Raw genomic sequence first — 17,797 nt, 5'->3', positions numbered from 1 at the left:
TAGTCCGGGAACTTTCCGGACAAACTGTGTACATGATACCAGTAAATCAAATGCACACACAATAATTGCTTGCTGAATCGATCGACTTTTTTTTCGAGTCTCACTCAAGGTGAGTTTAAAAAATACTAGCGTGAATGAAATAAGTAAGATAGGTCAGTTCTGTCAGGCCAGTCAGGTCCGTCGACCCCTTATTACAAATATATATAATTTAATTAAATATATAATAAATATAATATAGATTATTTAATTTATTTTTATAAATATAATGTAGATATTTATTTAATTTTATTTGAACGAAATTTTAATAAAAAATTAAAGTTTTTATATAAGGTTCGATCTCGCAGGAAGTTTACTCATAATGACTGAAAGGTTTCTTCCGAGAGTGCGTTCGCAATCTCTTTACAATTAAGAGAGAAAAAGAAAGAGAGAAAAAAGAAGAGAGAAAGAGAGAGAGAGTAACAAGTTATTCGGAATCCATAAAAGAAAATGTGTAGATAAAATAAAAAAATAAAATTCAATATATACATCTCTCTGCTTAATTAAAATGCAGTAATACAATTCTGAAAATGTGTTGATATACAATAGAGGTTTTTGGCTTCTCGTCGCTGGAAAAATCGAATACTTGTAAGTCGTCTCGATGCCATATATCTGCATCAAAATAAATGCACAAGTTTCGTTCGGTTGCATAGTGTGCATCGAAGCACGACCGATTTCATGCTGAAATTTTCACTCTTCTCAGCAATCAGCATCGTGATGAAGCAAGCGTGTCTGTTTCGGGAAACCATATACCTTTGAAGTTTCAAATCAATAACTTTGTTTATTTATTCAAAATAGTTTTCACACCTTATTTTTTATCTGCTTATCATATTCATCGATATGACCTCTGTCGATAAAATAAATTTATACGATGTAAATATAATGCGTACAAAAACTTTTACAGCAAAACATATGTTGCACTTTGTCGATGTGTAAAAACAATTATTTAACATTACAACACTTATATTGTCGTTATGTAATTTTTTTTATAAACATTCGCGACTCAACACTGCTCCAAATGTACGATCTCGATCTACTTAACGTAATAATTATTAAAAAACTAAATATAAATAAACTTGCGATATAAATGTGCAAAACAATAATTTTGTCTCGTTCGTCACTAATGATGATTTGATTTTGACCATTTGTGTCCCGAGGCGTGGCCACCTTTGTGACCATGTTTCTCGTCGTGCTCGTGGTGCTTGTCGTGTCCCTCAGCCAATTTATGACCTTTCTTTTCGTGATGATGATGACCTCTCCCATGTTTTTCCTTTGAACCGTGATGGCCCTGATATAATAAAAAAAAAAATTAAAATTGCTTGAGCGCAAGTTTCGAGAAATCTCGGGAGAAAACATTTTAACGATACAAACAAAAACTTGTAATAACGATAATACTGACCTCATGATGCCCCGCATGCAAATTACCCACTTTGTGATGCCCACCCTTTTTGCCTTCGTGTTCCTCATGCCAACCACCGTGCTTCTCGGTTTCTCCGTCCTCGTGGTATTCGTCGTAAAAGTCCTGTTTTTTCTCGTATTCATCCTTGAAGAAACAGTTTATTCCTTCATAAATATATCACAACGCGTAATACGAATACGTACAGTTCTTCACTGACTCGCAAGTATTGGTTTTTTTTTTTTTTCTAGTTTTTAATATTTTTGTCCATGGCTACTTTTTACTTGACCGTAGGTTAGTTTGGATTTTTTTATGGCAACATTATTTCAGAGTCCTTCAGTTGACACTCTTGAAAAAAAAATTGATAGACCCTTAAGGTAACAATCATTATTTTATCCTGTGTAAGAAATGCATTTTTCGCTTTTGTTGCACAGTTTCTTTTATCGCGTTCAATAAAATAGTAAGTTTCATTACGATATCATTATCTGTCATAACGCACGAAGTTTAGTTCGGGCACAGAGCCTGAAATGTCTTGTCAACAAGTATGCAATGTAAACTAAAACGCTGAAATGTGTTACCCACGAGTCTAGACACAACACACGGAAGCCCAGACGTTCATTCCAGATGATAACAACGGAAGCCTTACGCGCTTCATCTCATAATCTCGCAAAGCTCTGGTAATAGTAATAAGTGTTTTTACTGCGTTTTTTGTATCACAAGAAAATTACGATAGACGCGTTTTTTTTCCAAGTGTTATATGACATTAATCAATTTTTGTTGAGAAAACGCGAATGTCTTTGTACCTTCTTGAAGACGTTGTGTTCTCCTTTCGTGCTGTATCCCTTTTGATGCTTCCCCTCCTCGCCAAACTTTGCGTTTTTTTCACCCTCTTCGCCATGGTGTTCCTCACCGTAATGACCAGCCTCTTCGTGTTTCTTTTTTTCCTCACCACTCTCCACGTCGTACTCACGCTTATGGTTTTCCTTGTCGTGATGACCTTTGTCGCTCTTCTCGAACTCGTGAAAAGCCTTGTAACCCTTTCCCAAAAATTAAAAACTATCTTATTGTAAGTTCCGTTAAGTACGTTTTCCACATAACTCTGTTTCTTGCGCGTTAATTTGATTGACGCAATTTTATAACTAACATGTAAAGCACTTAGATACACAAAAGAATTTTCCACAATCAAAATAAAAATACACATTAAAATTTAAGACTACGGCTTTTGTTCTATTAAAAACGTGACGCCGTTACTTTGGAGAACAGGAAGAAATCGTCGTTACTTTTCGCGACGAACGTAACGAGAAGGATTTAGAAAAAGAGCGGAGTATCGGAGTCATTTGATCCTGACGTACAAAAGAGTAAAATGCATTATATCACCGCAAAATACGTTCGCGAAACGAATCTCTTTCCCTAGGAACGACGTTCGTACAAAACGACCATGTAATAAATATTCTCAGAAAGGGGAAAGAGAGAGAGAAAGATGGGAAAGAGGAGCTTATATTACGGACGATATAAAAAAAAAAGAAAGGAGCCGACTTCGTCACTCACAACGTGGATAGCGACCGTACCTTGTCGCCTTTCTGGCCGTGCGTGTCGTGGTGATTCTCCTCGTGTTTCGCACCGACGCCCTCCTCGTGGTGGCCCTCGTCGCCTGAATTTTGAATAAAATATAAATAAAGCTGTCGTAGGTCAGCAAAAGTCTCCCGATTTCCGTCAAAAAGCGAAGCATTTGCTCTAACAATGTAATCTTTACTTGTGCTCAATCTCATTCACTTCTCGCCCACACAATTCATGATCGATCATGCACACAGAAAAATGCATACTGTATCAAGTATATAATAAGTTTATATATCCGCAAATATATTATAAGATTCTTGTAAGTATTTAATTTACTCAAAATACACTCTAAATCTTAGTAAATTTGTATTTTGAGTAAATTAAATACTTACGAAAATCTTATAATATATTTGCGGATATATAAACTTATTATATACTTGATACAGTATGCATTTTTCTGTGTGTGTACACTTGCGGATATTATCTCCTTTCAGAGAGACAAAACTAAAGTTTAATGTCAGGGGTGTAAAATTAATTGTTTGTTTGCTCAACGAGAAAGCGTTACTTTACGTTTATTCTTTGTTTGAGAAGTAATATTCGAGAATTAATATCAGAGTGATTAGCGAAAAGAAATTAAACGGATTATGCGTTGAAAAAGGTTTATTTATTCTCGCGAGTGTTCAATAACTAATCTGATAACTAATTATAACAACTCTTATGAATTTTATTTTTTATTAAAAAAAAATTTGTTTTACGTTTGTTTTGCGCGTCGTGTAAAACTTATCGATTCATCATGTTATGCTACTTAATGCGTAATAAATTAATTCACACGTTATCAAGTGTTATATTATACACGTGAGTTTATTTTCTCGTTACACGTAAAACGACGAGAGAATTAAATGACAACGTTATCACGGTAGAAAATAAAAGCGAATCAAAACACAGAAGATAGAAAGCAGTTGCTAAAGATTAAATGCAAATAGACGCGACGTATAAATAAAATAGTACGGATGAGCTTTTTAATGCGCGTTTAATTCTCTGCTGCGAATGAATTAGCACGATCGACAGCGAATCCCTATAATGCGCCCGAAGCTGTATTCTCGCGATGGAGTATCCCATCCATCAGCGTCAGAAACATTTTTACTCTGTACAAGAGACAATTTACACACTTTCAATCAAAGAATATTACATTTTTATGTATTAAAAAAATGTGTAAAAATTTTTTGTATATTAAAATTTGTATGTATACCTCCGTGATGTGTGGCCGCTGCGTCTAGATCTTTGGCGTACCGAAAATTGGTCGGAGCTCTCTTGATTTTCTTCACAGCCGGCGAGCCGTCACAGAAAAAAACCGCCAGACCCAATAACAACCACATTATCCTCAATAATGCGCCAGCACACGACGATGGCATTATCGACAACACACCGTTCCGCGCGCGCGCGTAGAACAGGAAATGCGCTCGGAAGCTGAGGAAACAAGATGTAACACTGAGATGCGTCCGAAATCGTGTCTGAGATTTATTGCACGAGCATTTCCTGTCGTCGTCCCTTTTACTTTGCTGCCGCCAATCGGATGATCGGGTTTTTCTTGCAGCGCGGCCGTTGAAAGAAACTTTTCTCTTCCGTATGAACGAAAGATGACGGTGTACGGAAGAACGAAAAAACGACGCGTCTCTTTGTTGTCCGCTGCTTTCACTTGCCGCCTGTTTTTCGCGATATTATATTTATCGAACAAGAAGATACCGAATACGGCTTGCTGTTATCTGTTTGTTAAGAACTTTAAGATTCTCTATTTATTGCGTCTTCTGAGAAATTTTAAAATGTATTTAACAAACACATATTTTTTATCTTGTAATATTTGCATTAATAAAAATGTGTATTTAATTTATATGTAAAAATTGGTGTTGTATGTAAAATATACTAAAAAATAATATAGCTTTTTTTTTATCATTCTATATAATTATTTATCGGAAGATAACATTGATCATTATTGCTGTTGCGACTAAAAAAGAAGACTTGGTTTTTCCTCTCTCTTTCACTCTTGTGCCGATTAGAGAGTGCAATAAAAAGACCTACAATTTTAAGTGGGTTATTGAAACCACTACTTTTAATTTAAAGAAATCTCATGAGAGAAAGATGCACCTTGGTGAACTGGCAACTCATTAGAATACGTTTCGGCCGAATTTTGTTTCGGAACGTGGGATCTCTTGGTTACTAATCCCACACACACAGACCAAGCTATAGACCGCTCTACTTTCAATTACACTACGTTAATTCTTAAGTGCTGTTCTTTGTTGATTTTATTCGCGAACAAATAACTTTCTCTGCTTTTGTATCCTCGCGCATGCTTAGGACATAATGAGAGGCTTTTGAAGGAGCTTGTGTGTGATGCGAAACGTTGCGACAGGGAGATGAACGGATGAGAAACGCAAGATGCTGACTTGAGGAAACGTGAGTGATTCATGATCACCGGACATCGTATCCTTTAGATAGAGCCGTGGAGCAAACATTGCGCGCAACCATGGCTGAGAAAGCGGAGCTATCGTGCAAACAATTATCGTCCTCTCTTCTTACGTTCTATTCCTCCTCTCTGTGAATTGTCCTTCTCGACGTAAGCTCCCGGATCTCAATCCGCCGTTGTTGTATCTTCGTCATCGCTGCCACAGAAAAGACGATAAGCCACTCGGGGGAAATTTCAAAACGGATAATTTCCACGCGTGTAATTCAAATTACTCTTTCCGTGTTTATAATTAAGATTATTAATCTGTGTTGTATCGATCGAGATTGTTGATAGGTGCTGCATTGTTTCTCAACGTCGCCATTTGCTTTGTTACTTCAATATTTTCCCAATACGACGAATCGAACTTGTCAATAGCGAATCAAATATTTGCGCAACGTCCGCGTTGCGTTCTCCGCAGTTTATCGTTTAACAGAAGCAAATTCGACATCTCACGTGAAGATTATAACTAATTCTGATTTTTATTCTAACGAGCAGCTCACGAAAGAGTCAATGTTCGAAATCACAAAACACTTCGAAACAAATAGTCACACGTTTCTCGTCGAGATTTTATCTCAAAATTAATTAAACAGCATGTAATTAACATATGTTTTTGATTAATAAAACTATATATAACGGTCACACACAAAGCGACATAAATGTTTATTTAGAGGAGACTGCGTTGCAGAATATGACAAGGAATTATCCGGCTTATCGTCTTGACGATCGTCGCCGACTTTTTTTTTTTGTTTCAACGATATCCGATATCTCTATTTTCCAGATTCAATCCGCAAATATAGCGCATAGATGGCTAACAGGATATAGATAAGCAAATTAGTCGCCAGTTGTACACAGTCACGGTTAGCGGCGACCGCACTACTGCGCTAACTCTTGTTTCGCATTATCCGCAGGGACAAAAAAGTGGGTCTGGGTTATCGCGTGTAATTCAATTTGCATCATCCCCTATATAACCGGCGTGACGCTCCGCGCGCGAAGAGTCGACCGTATTTCAGAAAAGAGAATACCTTTCGATATCTTCTCTAGAGCTATTCGAAGCTTCCGCGTCTCTCATCGTCACGGTGACGAACAAAAATGACACAGACGGTCATTCGTGATGCATGAGTGATTTTGAAGATGGTTTCGGAGAGAAAAGGTGAGTCGGGCGGTTTCAAGATGAGCGATGCGAAGGACGCGGAAGCGTCCGGGAACATCCAGGACATGAACGACTATGTGCTCAATCTTCCACGTCCGCTCAATATCGAGGAAAAGAAATATCTGTTGGCCGTGGAAAGGGGCGACCTGCCGAATGTCAAGAAACTTCTGCAGCTAGCGAACAAGGACAAAGTAAACTTGAATTTCCGTTTCCAATTTACAGAGGATCTCGAAGTGAAATTAAACTGTTTTTATACAACGTTTAATGATTGTGATTTGTATATATATAAATATAACTTTAGGAAAAACAACTCGATGTAAACTGTGCGGATAGTCTGGGTCGCGGCGCCTTGACGCTGGCCATAGAGGCGGAAAATTTAGAAATGGTCGAATTGCTCGTCGTGATGGGAGTCGAGACCAAAGACGCCCTGCTTCACGCTATCGATCAGGAATTTGTAGAGGCAGTCGAACTGTTGCTGGAACACGAGGAACTTCTTACGGCGAATCAAATAATGGAAGATAATAGTGAGTCTAAATCGACACATCGTCGAGAACATAACATCCTGATTGTATCAATATCATGTGACCGTACTTGTAAAACAAATAAACTTTACACAAAACAAACACCGTGTATATTATTTTTGTATCTACATTTTATACATATTCGTTTCTTCGTTCTTTTACAGAAAAGGAGATTATACATAGTTGGCAGAAGGTCGATCCCGCATCCGCTAGATATCCGATGGACATGACACCTCTGGTGCTCGCGGCGCAGCGCAATAATTACGAGATCTTGAAGCTACTGCTGGACCGAGGAGCCACTTTGCCGATGCCACACGATGTGAGATGCGGCTGTGAAGATTGTCTTCGAGCAGTGACCAGTGAGAGATGGCACATTTTTAGTTTTTTCTTTTTTTTTTTTTTAAGAAATCTGCATTGTTTTCCACAATCTGTTGACAAAAGGTTTAATCGTAGCATTCTCTAGGCGATCCGTTGAGATTGTCATCGACCAGAATTTCCGAATACAAAGCTCTAGCGAGTCCAAGTTTGTTAGCACTGAGCTCTTCGGACCCTCTAATGAGAGCCTTTCAGCTGAGCTGGGAACTCAGAGAACTGATTGTGTCGGAACCGGAGAGCAGAACCGAGTATTTGAAGCTTCGGCGACAAGTAGAAAAGTAAGTTTTAGCGCAAAATGTAATTGCAAATATTTATACTTACGTGTGTTTGATCAATAATCGTAAACGACCAGATTTGCCGTGGACCTGTTGCAACACGTTCGAACCACCACGGAACTGGACACCATTTTGAATTACGATCCTGACGAAGAAAATGTCGAATTCAGCAAGCAACTGGCACGACTGGAACAAGCTATAAAATACAAGCAAAAGAAATTCGTTTCGCATTCTCACGTTCAGCAACTGCTCGCGGCAATGTGGTAAGAAATTCGCAGATTGAAGAATTACTCGTTCAAGTAGAAATAATTTTTTTTCTACAAAAGTTTGAATCACATTTTTTAACATTCAATAGAAAAAAATTTAATTCTACATTTGAAGGTACGAAGGTGTTCCCGGATTCCGAAGAATGTCTACGAAAGAGAGAGTTGGCATTCTTGTAAAGACGGCGTTTCTATTTCCGTTTTATTGTATCATGTATTATCTGATGCCCGGGTCGAACACGGGACAACTTATGCGACGACCGTTTATGAAATTCTTGGTTCACGCGTCGTCCTATTTGTTCTTCCTGTGTGAGTCCTGTGTTTCGTTTCAAAACATTTTAATTACTCCCCCAAAAAAAAGAAGAAAATTAAAAGAAGAAAATTAAAAAAAAAAAACTGTTTCCAAACTCACATTATGATGCGATGTTTCTTAAATGTCACAGACAATAATTTACTTGAATGACTGATGCTACGGCGAATGCGTTTTTAGTTATACTCATGCTAGTGTCGCAGCGCGCGGAAGTGCAAATTGTCAGACTTCTGGGTACCCAGGAAATGAAAAGGAATCTCGAGGCTTATTTAGCCCGACAAAGGGGTGCGCCTCCTACACCACTGGAGGGGATTGTGGTGTTTTACGTTTTTGGATTTATTTGGGAAGAAACAAGAGAGGTACGCCAATAACAGAGGAGCGAAAATTCTTTCTGTTCATCTTTTTGTTCAATTTTTCTTTTTTTTCTGTTTACCTAAAATTTATTCAAGAAAAATTTCGAAAATGCGTTAAGATGTACGTGGACGGTCTACGAGCTTATTTACGGAACATGTGGAACTTCATCGACTTCACGCGAAACATGCTCTACCTCGCAACTGGCGTTCTCAGACTGGCGGCTTATCTTCAACAATATGCCGAGATAAGACAGGATCCGTCGGCCGCGTTGATACCGAGAGAAAACTGGAGCGATTTTGATCCGCAGCTGATTGCGGAGGGTCTGTTTGCGGCCGCGAATGTTTTCAGTGCCTTGAAACTCGTTCATCTTTTTAGCATCAATCCGCATCTGGGTCCTCTTCAGGTATCGCATTTATAAGATATTGTTAAAAATATTTTTTTATTTTATTTTTTATATCTTTTATAGATTATACAGAAGCAAATTAAACAACGTAAATAAAACATTTACGCGTCTTTTGAGACTCTGATATTCAATAAAAAACAAATGTCACTTCTATGTAGATATCGTTGGGCAGAATGGTGATCGACATCGTAAAGTTCTTTTTTATCTACACCTTGGTGTTATTCGCCTTCGCCTGCGGTTTAAATCAGTTACTTTGGTATTTTGCGGAACTCGAGAGGCGAAAGTGTTACAGTAATATGATGGATCCATCGTGGGATGCAGATACTGAAGCTTGCTTAAGATGGAGAAGGTGAGTGGACTAATCGAAGTGATCGGATACGAGTATGAGAGAATCTTTTTCCAAACTATATTTCCGACGCGTGCGAGCGCCCAATAATTACATATCTAAAAATAACAAACTATGTCGTCGTTTCTCGTAATTAATGCTTTATCAAAGCTAATAAAGCACTAATTAATTAATTTCACAATATGTATAATAAATACCTCTTTGCGCAGAGAGAATAATATATATTTATATATTATTTTAAATTATTTAATGTTACAAAAAACTTGTGTCTCTTCTCTTTTTCAACAATTATTCTTTTAATATATGTGTTTTAGAAAAATTATGAATACTTCTAAGATTTCTCACGAAATATTCGCAGATTCAGCAATCTGTTCGAATCATGTCAGAGTCTTTTCTGGGCCAGTTTCGGTATGGTTGGTATCGAAACCTTCGAACTTGCTGGTACGTTCACTCGTGTATTCGAAGAATGAGAATTACCATTTTTCCGTTAGATTATCTTTTTTTTTTGTTCGTCGGCAAAAACCCAGCATTTTTTAAATAATTTTCCAAACGGTCAAGACGTTCATTATCTTCAGGAATCAAATCGTACACCAGATTCTGGGGTTTGCTGATGTTCGGATCGTATTCCGTAATTAACGTGATTGTCCTATTGAATCTACTGATAGCTATGATGAGCAACAGCTACGCCGTGATTGAGGTAAGAACCAACACACGATATATCCGCGCGATCTGAATGATCTCGTCAACGGATACATTGACGCCGGCAGGAACATTCCGACACGGAGTGGAAATTCGCGCGAACTAAGTTATGGATGAGTTACTTCGAAGACACCGGCACCCTGCCACCACCGTTTAATATCTTTCCGCCGCCGAAATTGCTTTTTCGACTTTGCGGCTTGCAGAAGAAGCCTGTCGGTCGGCGCAGCAGTCAGCGGCGACGTGCGCAAGACTATAAGTGAGGGAATATAAAAAAATAAAATTGTAGTATTAAAAAATTGTCAATACAATTGGATACAAACAGTAATTAGTATTTAATTAAAGTAGTAATAAAAAAATATTAATATTTGCTGAATTTAAAATGCACGTATTTTATAATTTAATGTAATGAATTTAATGTGATTTAATATAAAGAATTTAATATACGTATTTTATATATATTAAACTGCAGACATTTCACATGACGTTCAAACTGCAAAAATAATAAATCTATGTATCCTGTTAATTCTGCAGATACGAAGCCGTGATGAGAGCTTTGATATGGCGCTACGTTGTAAACGCGCATAGCGAGCACGAAATGGAACCCGTTACCGAGGACGACGTTCACGAACTCAAAAGTGACTTGTCATCCTGGAGATGCGAACTCCTGGACATCTTGCGCAGAAACGGCATGGATATCGGCACCGCCGATAAAAAAGAAAGGAGTAAGCATATGTTTGCGCAATCAACATGACATTCTGTCGTGTCTGTGTGTTGGAAAACTCGAGTTTTTATACATACACATTGCTTTTGTTCTTGAAAACTGTTTAGCTGTACTAGGTAAGAAGATGAAAGTCTGGGAGAGAAGATTAATGAAAGACTTCACGGTGGCGGGTCCTGTGAATGCAGCCGAAACCGATCTTCAGGAAGAAATGGCTCTGCTCCAACCCGAAGACGAGAACATCGTCCAGAGATGGAAGAGAGTCGCCAGATTAGCTGTACTGACTTCGGTTGAGCAACGCTGGAGCCAAGTACGAGACAATTAGAGTTTGCTTTCAATTCGACGAAAAACAATCGATTGTTGATAAGCTTCTTCTCGTCGTAATTTTTGTAGGTCGTGAAAAGTGCGGTCGTTAAAAGCTCGCAAATCGGCAAAAGCACCTCCAGAGCGTCGCTGCAGAGTCAGCAGAGTCTACAGAGAGCGATGGAAGAGGCGAAACGTCTGGCGCAAAAGAGTCCAATCCAACCGGACGTGCCGATGGAATTGCCGGAAACTACTGCGGCGACGATACTGCACGTTCTGCATGAAATCGTCGAAACCGACGGCGAGCCTAGAACTCCGGGATCCATAACTTCATCACCTAAATCTCCAAAACAAGCCAAAACTCAGGAGTTACCTAGACAAGGAATTAGTTCTCAACCGTTCGAATCCGAACAGGTATTAAATCAACAATTAAGATTGGTGAGAAATTATATATAATATAGCAACATTCAGTAAAAGAAAGGAACAGTTTGTGACATATAGTTTCAAATCTTGTTATCTGCAGCATATAATATCTGTACAAACAATAATAATTTATTTAAAATTGTGTAGACAAAATTATCGCTCGATTTCGTCAACGAGAAAACCGCAAAAGCGCCTTTGTTACTAGTTCGTACGTCACCACCACGAGTAATAAAGAGAAAACGTCAACCCAAAATTCAACTACCAGCCGGTAATTATTTAAAGCTATCGAGAGAAAAGATAAAGTGTTGTTTTCGTATTTAATTTTATAATGTTACTTATTACGATATTTTTGTGTTGTGCATATTTCTTTAGAACAATCATCAACCTCTAATCAGCCCGCAACCACTCAATTCTTAACTGTTCTTCCGGCTGCTTCTACCACGTCAATCAGTACTTGTACTGTGTCGACGACTGTCGTTACTACTACTGGGTCCAACGCAACAACTACTTCTACTGCTGTCAAACCCGCAGTTTCCGTCAATACGAAATCCATTACCACTACCACTACTTCTACTGACGCGAAAACTTTCTCTAGCGCGTCCAAGGAAAGTCAAAGTAAACCCGGTGCTGCAGCCGCGAGCGCGTCCACAATCAAAGACAGAACCAGTTCGATCAGAATGCGTCCGAAATCTTTGCACAGTCCTAAACTTCCGTGTATCCCGACAATTACTTCGACTTCGGACGGTGGCAAAGATGAAGCTCGAGAAAAGCTCGTCGACGTTACATCGCGTAACAAATTAAGAGGGGGCTGGCTCTAGGTTTGAAGTATTGTAAGAGATAAAAAATTTATTAATTATCAGTTAATAGAGAAATTAAAATAATTTTGTATTGATATATCAAAAACACAACTGCGTTATATTTTCTTACTTATATATGTATATATATCGCAAATTTCTTTTAAAAAAACTAATTTAATATCAAAAGGTATTTTCTTTGAAAAGTATTTTATTTAAAAACATACACACATAATGTTTTATGTATATGTATATATATATATATATTACATCTAAAGAAAAATAAAGAAAAACGAAGCTTATATATTTATGACGTGTATGGTTATTTTCTTTTATAAATCCTATCTTATCCTTTTGTGTGCGCGCGCAAAACACCAATTGCGTAGTTGTGACTCGTCACAATAGTGTGATTGGCGCAAAAAATTTTATTAAATTAATTAAACATAAAACAAATTAACATTGCGCTTTTTACGTTATACACGGTTTACTACCATTACGATACAATCGAGTCCGAGGTACAATGATTAATAATTAAGCAATTCAAGAGAATTTTTTTCTGATCAACAGCTGTTGAAAATGAATAGAGTATGGAAAACACCATTCTTTCTTTATCGTGAAACTGATTCATTGTCGATCATTGTACTTTTATTAGCATGATAAAAGCCAAAGAATATCTTGTCCAAAGAATATCCGTAAAGAATCAGAAATTTGTGTGTCTAAACGACATGATTTATATATATAAATGCTACAGATATGCAAAATTCAACATTTATTAAGGTCCTGTAATTATATCCATTTCGAAAAAAATTCGAGTACGGAGCGGAATTCAACAAATCGCAACAATTTAAGCTTGTACGACTTTAGTCTGCGGACACTTCTGCGCCGAACTAATCTTATCGCCTAGCGATAAGGCCATACCTTGGCTCTTAGCTCTGATACGAATATGACCGACTACTGGCGCGTCAGGTTTGTTCAGTGGCTTCTCGATAGACAAATTTGCCAACGCGTCTTCGCCAAATATCGATTTAGCATACATGTTCGCCGCCATAAATCCACATTGTCCCGAAAGAGCCTACAGCGGGCAAAAAATTACAATTTAATATAATTTATATAACTGCAAAAAGAGAGCACTAATTTAGTAGAAACATTGCAAAATCGAAAACTAAACGTACCTTTTCCGGCGTGAGACAACGCATATTCGTGGACTTTAGTAAATGGGCAAGATACTCTCTCAAATCTGACAAAGTTGTATGGACCGAGACTTTATTTTCCCACTCGAACTCGGCCCACATTTGACGAAATTCCACATCGGTGCACGTTGCTGGTACTATATAATCCATTATGTCAATGTGTATGTCATTGAGAACAACAACATTTCTGTCAGAACCTGCTCCCGATACGTCATAAACTATAAACAAGAAAGAAAGTTACATAAGCTCTTCACAACGGATTTAGCATTTATGTTACTTTAATATAATCGCACCGATATTTCCAAATATAATCCCGTTTTCTGTAGATGCGACTTTCACGTTTGCTTTGATAGTGGCGAAATCTCTAGGTGCAAGCACAATAGGTTGTGGTCTCTCCACTAGCTTCAGATCACCCATAGTAGCTAACTCCAAAGTGCAGTTCTGCAAAGTGTCTTCCGTTTGATTAACTATCAGAACGTCGAGTACAATGTCGTATTGATTGACGTGGACTAAAGCCTCCGCATAGACCGGATCCGAAAAACCGGTGAGCTGAGTGACTTTGCTCAAAGCGTTCGGAGCTAAAGCATCTCCGCTGGCGCCGGGTCGTCCCGCCACAGCCGCGCTGAGGCTTTGTTCGAACACGTCACCGGCACCGTTAGCTAAATCGGATCCTCTGCTCAATTGTAAGAATTGTATCGCATCGTCGACTTGAACGACATTGCCCGGTTTTTCCTTGGCTTTTTGATTTTGCGAGTCCTCTTCCGCTTTCGCGGTCAACATTCTCTCAAGAGCGTCGCGGCACCCTTCTGTAAAGACCTTTTGCACAAGAGGGATTGGACTGGCGAGGGATCTGAAGCACAGAGATATCCTTTCCGCGTCGTCGTGCGTCATTGCTTTGGCAGGAAGACCGGAACGGCCGAGCTGCAGCACACTAGTCATCACGAGCATCGCTTCCGCTTGCAACTTGTTGCTCTTTGCAATATTGGTTTCCAGCACTTTATAACGAAGAGCTAACTTCGCCAATGTGGTAGCCAAAGATACTCCGATGAAAAAGTCACCTTCCATCATATATTGCACCAATACCGGTCGTTTCTCTTCTTTTTTCCCTATATATTAATACGTTCGTGTGTAAGCAGTATATAAAAAAGTACCATATATTTTGCGTAAAAGTAAAGATCGCTCACGTGTAGATGCAGTGCTGAAAGCACTCTGAGTTGCATATGTTCCGTCAGATGTAACGAGTTGTGCGGGTGCGGTTTGCGAGTCACCGTCTTCGGATTTTTCGCCGGCTTGGCGCTTATTTTCTGCCTCAAGCAACGGCAGTTCGCCCAGAGCGGCGCGTATGCGGCTCATCACAGCTTCTATATCCTCTTTTGTTGTCGCGTATTCTCCGAGAATCCAAAGCGCGGATCTGTGCACCTTGCCGGAACGTATATGAGAGAATACCTAATTCAAAATCAAGACAAAAAACTTTAGATTTTTGTTTATATCACTGATCTTATGTATTTTAAAATTTGTGATGTCGCGCACGTACCTCTAAAAGTTTCTCAATTATCAGCGGTCTGAGATTTTCGAATCTCTGAATCACTTCGCGAATAAACACCAGAACATCCATGGCAGCCGCGTCGTTGCTTTCCGATAGAAAATCTGTTAACACTGGAATGACGGTGGCAGCGACATCCGCGAATTTCATCGAGCAAGCGTGAAGAGTTCGCACCAAGAGCTGGCGATATCTACCAGCATCCTCGTGTTCTCCGCCGGCTGTTCTGAGAACTTCTTTCTTTAAAAGTTGCACCATTTCTTCTATTGTACGAGTTGTCACCAAGTCCATAGCAAGAGCCAAGGTTTTTGTTCTGACCTCCAACGCTGGTGATCCTATTTAAAACATAATATTTAAAACATCAGAGTATTCCAACAGTATAAATTTCTCAGGTTGCAATACAATTATACAGTAGTTATAATGGTTATCAATGTAATACCTAAAACTCGAAGTATATCCATCACAAGGTCCTGAAGTACTCTTTCATATACAGGACTATCTTTCATCGCAATTAGTCGATCTAACACAATAAGTTTAACATTGTTGTCGCTCTCTTTGACAACCAATTCAATATAGCAGGAAGCTGCTGCTTTAATTGCAGTTGGTGCACTGGAGAGAGTCACTAAAGTGCCAGCCGCTTCATATCGTACCGCAGCACTAGGTGAATTCAACAAACTGTAAATACATCTAATAAAACGTGCTCTTTCTGACGGATTTGCAAGGCAAACCTAAAAAATGAAATTTATTATCTGTTACCGACAGTTTCGTCTAGAAAAATCCAAGAACATTAATTTTCTTAACTTAAACACAAAAATTCCATTATTACACTATACATATTATTTAATCATTATAGAAATATAACATTTTAAATCTATTTCTCATAACACATACCTTATATATCAATTCAACAATGACCAGTTGCAAGATATCACCAAAACTGGGCACCTGATCAAGACATGCAGCCAAATAAGCAAGAGCTCTGTTCTGATCAGCATGCAGCAGCATCAGGAATGCATTTCTTCTACATGACATGTCTTGTTCTCCCTCAAGATACTTTGCTATTAATTCGGGAGCATCTGGTATGAGAAACTCAAAGTTTCTGTAAATTGTAAAAATAGCCAGCACTGCATTGCGTCTGACATAAGAATGTCTATGTTCCAGACAACCGGTTATTGCTGGCATTAAAGGCTCCAAGAGTTCTGGTTCCTTCAGTTTGCACAAGAATCTGCAATCAATCATTGGATTAGAATTTCTGCAATTCTGACTGTCAACAACTTTAATATTGTATTTGCACTTATGTTTATACCTAAGAGTGGTTCCTCTGACAAACTCGTTTGGATGCTGCAGATCTTTTCTGTACGCATCACAGACAAGAATCATTTCCTGCAAGAGTTTGCCATCGGCAGAGGTTTTTGGCACTATCTCCCAGAATATCAATAGCAGCTTCTTGATTACATGATTCTGCAGAGGCAGAACAAACCTAATAATCGTCATTAATAACGACGGCACTCGTTCGCCAATCAAAATCATATGAATTGTCTTCTTGAGAGCTTCAATTTTCTGGTTGGTATTCCCTTTCTCAAGATCTTGCTTCAGCTGGAGCTCGTTCAGTTCCACGTCGTTCGGAAAGTTGATCAGGGTGTAGCACGGTTGTTCGGTTGTCGTGCCCATTTTTTTGTCTTTTTTTTTTGCACTGTATTAGCACAACGAAAATTTTCTTATGACCTACAAAAAGTCACAGAACTTTGATAATATTATTAGCGGCCAGTAGTTTTTTCAATCGCGAGAACTTTGACATGCGAAAGGAGAGCGAACACGCGAACGGATATAACAGGTTATGTATCTTTGACACATTGCACGTATTCGCGATGCTGCAGAGACGTCAAATGAGTAGGATACAGTTGCAATGCGTGAACTGGACACATACGTACCTAAGATAGATAGAGAGAGAGAGAGAGATTAAAATAAAGAAAATCACGCGGAAAATAATCTTGGTCTGTATTTTATACAGCTATATATAATTTATAAAACGGTATACGTGTCCAAAATTTAACAAACTCACAAGATGAGAAACATCCCAGTCGTCGAAGTGACTGGTAGATCGGTACTAATTGCAACCAATCAACTTCGATCATGCTCAACTAACGATTTCTCTTTTAATTTGTTAGATTTTTAAATCCTGTATTTGTACTTACGAAAAAAATGAAAAAAAAATTGCAAGGCAAAAAGGGGAGAAATATTACAAAGAAAAATTCTATACATTCAATTATTTAATCGAAGTAACAAACCTTATGGGAAGTACACATGGGTGTCGCTGGGTTTCTCACAGCGAAGCAGCCAATCAGAGAGGACGGACTTATCGGTAAAAGCGGTGAAAATCTATTACTTTCTCTTAGGCCCATTCCACAATAAGATATTAGTTTAGTAGTAAGCTGTAAGTCGTAAGAAATGAACCAATCACAATCGATTATTCTTCTGTAATTTGTCTGTGATTGGTTCATTTCTTACGACATACAGCTTACGACTAAACTAATATCTTATTGTAGAATGAGCCTTACATGCGCGTTAGTCTGCGTGTTCCGATAGCGTACAAGTGTCATACGACGAATTCGATTGGATGCACTAGTGCGCACTGAGTGCGTCT

The 17,797-nt window shown here is 38.5% G+C and overlaps 3 protein-coding genes across 4 annotated transcripts; 1 reads left to right on the top strand and 2 right to left on the bottom strand.

Annotated features, from left to right (window-relative positions):
• Nucleotides 1-861: 861 nt before the first annotated feature.
• LOC109861303 (histidine-rich glycoprotein-like) lies at nucleotides 862-4,481 on the bottom strand. Its single transcript, XM_020440917.1, has 5 exons — nucleotides 4,239-4,481; nucleotides 3,001-3,083; nucleotides 2,236-2,469; nucleotides 1,436-1,579; nucleotides 862-1,324 (listed from the first exon to the last, which is right to left on the bottom strand). Exons 1-5 carry the CDS (start codon nucleotides 4,399-4,401, stop codon nucleotides 1,157-1,159), a joined length of 792 nt encoding a protein of 263 aa, XP_020296506.1. The 5' UTR covers nucleotides 4,402-4,481; the 3' UTR covers nucleotides 862-1,156.
• Nucleotides 4,482-6,511: 2,030 nt separating this feature from the next.
• LOC109864027 (transient-receptor-potential-like protein) lies at nucleotides 6,512-12,545 on the top strand. Its single transcript, XM_020444827.1, has 17 exons — nucleotides 6,512-6,830; nucleotides 6,941-7,163; nucleotides 7,325-7,519; nucleotides 7,624-7,813; nucleotides 7,888-8,073; nucleotides 8,192-8,382; nucleotides 8,564-8,742; nucleotides 8,856-9,140; nucleotides 9,299-9,489; nucleotides 9,845-9,927; nucleotides 10,062-10,183; nucleotides 10,254-10,441; nucleotides 10,717-10,907; nucleotides 11,014-11,213; nucleotides 11,297-11,620; nucleotides 11,777-11,897; nucleotides 12,002-12,545. Exons 1-17 carry the CDS (start codon nucleotides 6,621-6,623, stop codon nucleotides 12,445-12,447), a joined length of 3,525 nt encoding a protein of 1,174 aa, XP_020300416.1. The 5' UTR covers nucleotides 6,512-6,620; the 3' UTR covers nucleotides 12,448-12,545.
• Nucleotides 12,546-12,722: 177 nt separating this feature from the next.
• Nucleotides 12,723-17,311, bottom strand: LOC109863776 (coatomer subunit beta). Of its 2 annotated transcripts, none has more exons than XM_020444322.1 (9): nucleotides 17,216-17,311; nucleotides 16,460-17,084; nucleotides 16,045-16,378; nucleotides 15,593-15,881; nucleotides 15,148-15,488; nucleotides 14,798-15,059; nucleotides 13,907-14,719; nucleotides 13,596-13,831; nucleotides 12,723-13,495 (listed from the first exon to the last, which is right to left on the bottom strand). In XM_020444322.1, exons 2-9 carry the CDS (start codon nucleotides 16,822-16,824, stop codon nucleotides 13,268-13,270), a joined length of 2,868 nt encoding a protein of 955 aa, XP_020299911.1. In that variant the 5' UTR covers nucleotides 16,825-17,084; nucleotides 17,216-17,311; the 3' UTR covers nucleotides 12,723-13,267. The 2 variants fall into 2 exon arrangements, with proteins under 2 accessions (XP_020299911.1, XP_020299902.1); XM_020444313.1 differs by lacking the exon at nucleotides 17,216-17,311 and adding an exon at nucleotides 17,085-17,208 and having other exon boundaries at nucleotides 16,460-16,878.
• Between the last annotated feature and the right edge of the window lie 486 nt (nucleotides 17,312-17,797).

This window comes from Pseudomyrmex gracilis, unplaced genomic scaffold (assembly GCF_002006095.1).
Source record: "Pseudomyrmex gracilis isolate BER0280 unplaced genomic scaffold, ASM200609v1 scaffold_0, whole genome shotgun sequence".
Taxonomy (NCBI): Eukaryota; Metazoa; Arthropoda; class Insecta; order Hymenoptera; family Formicidae; genus Pseudomyrmex; species Pseudomyrmex gracilis.
Note: the sequence above shows the minus strand (reverse complement) of the source record. Positions and strands in the feature narration are given on the sequence as shown.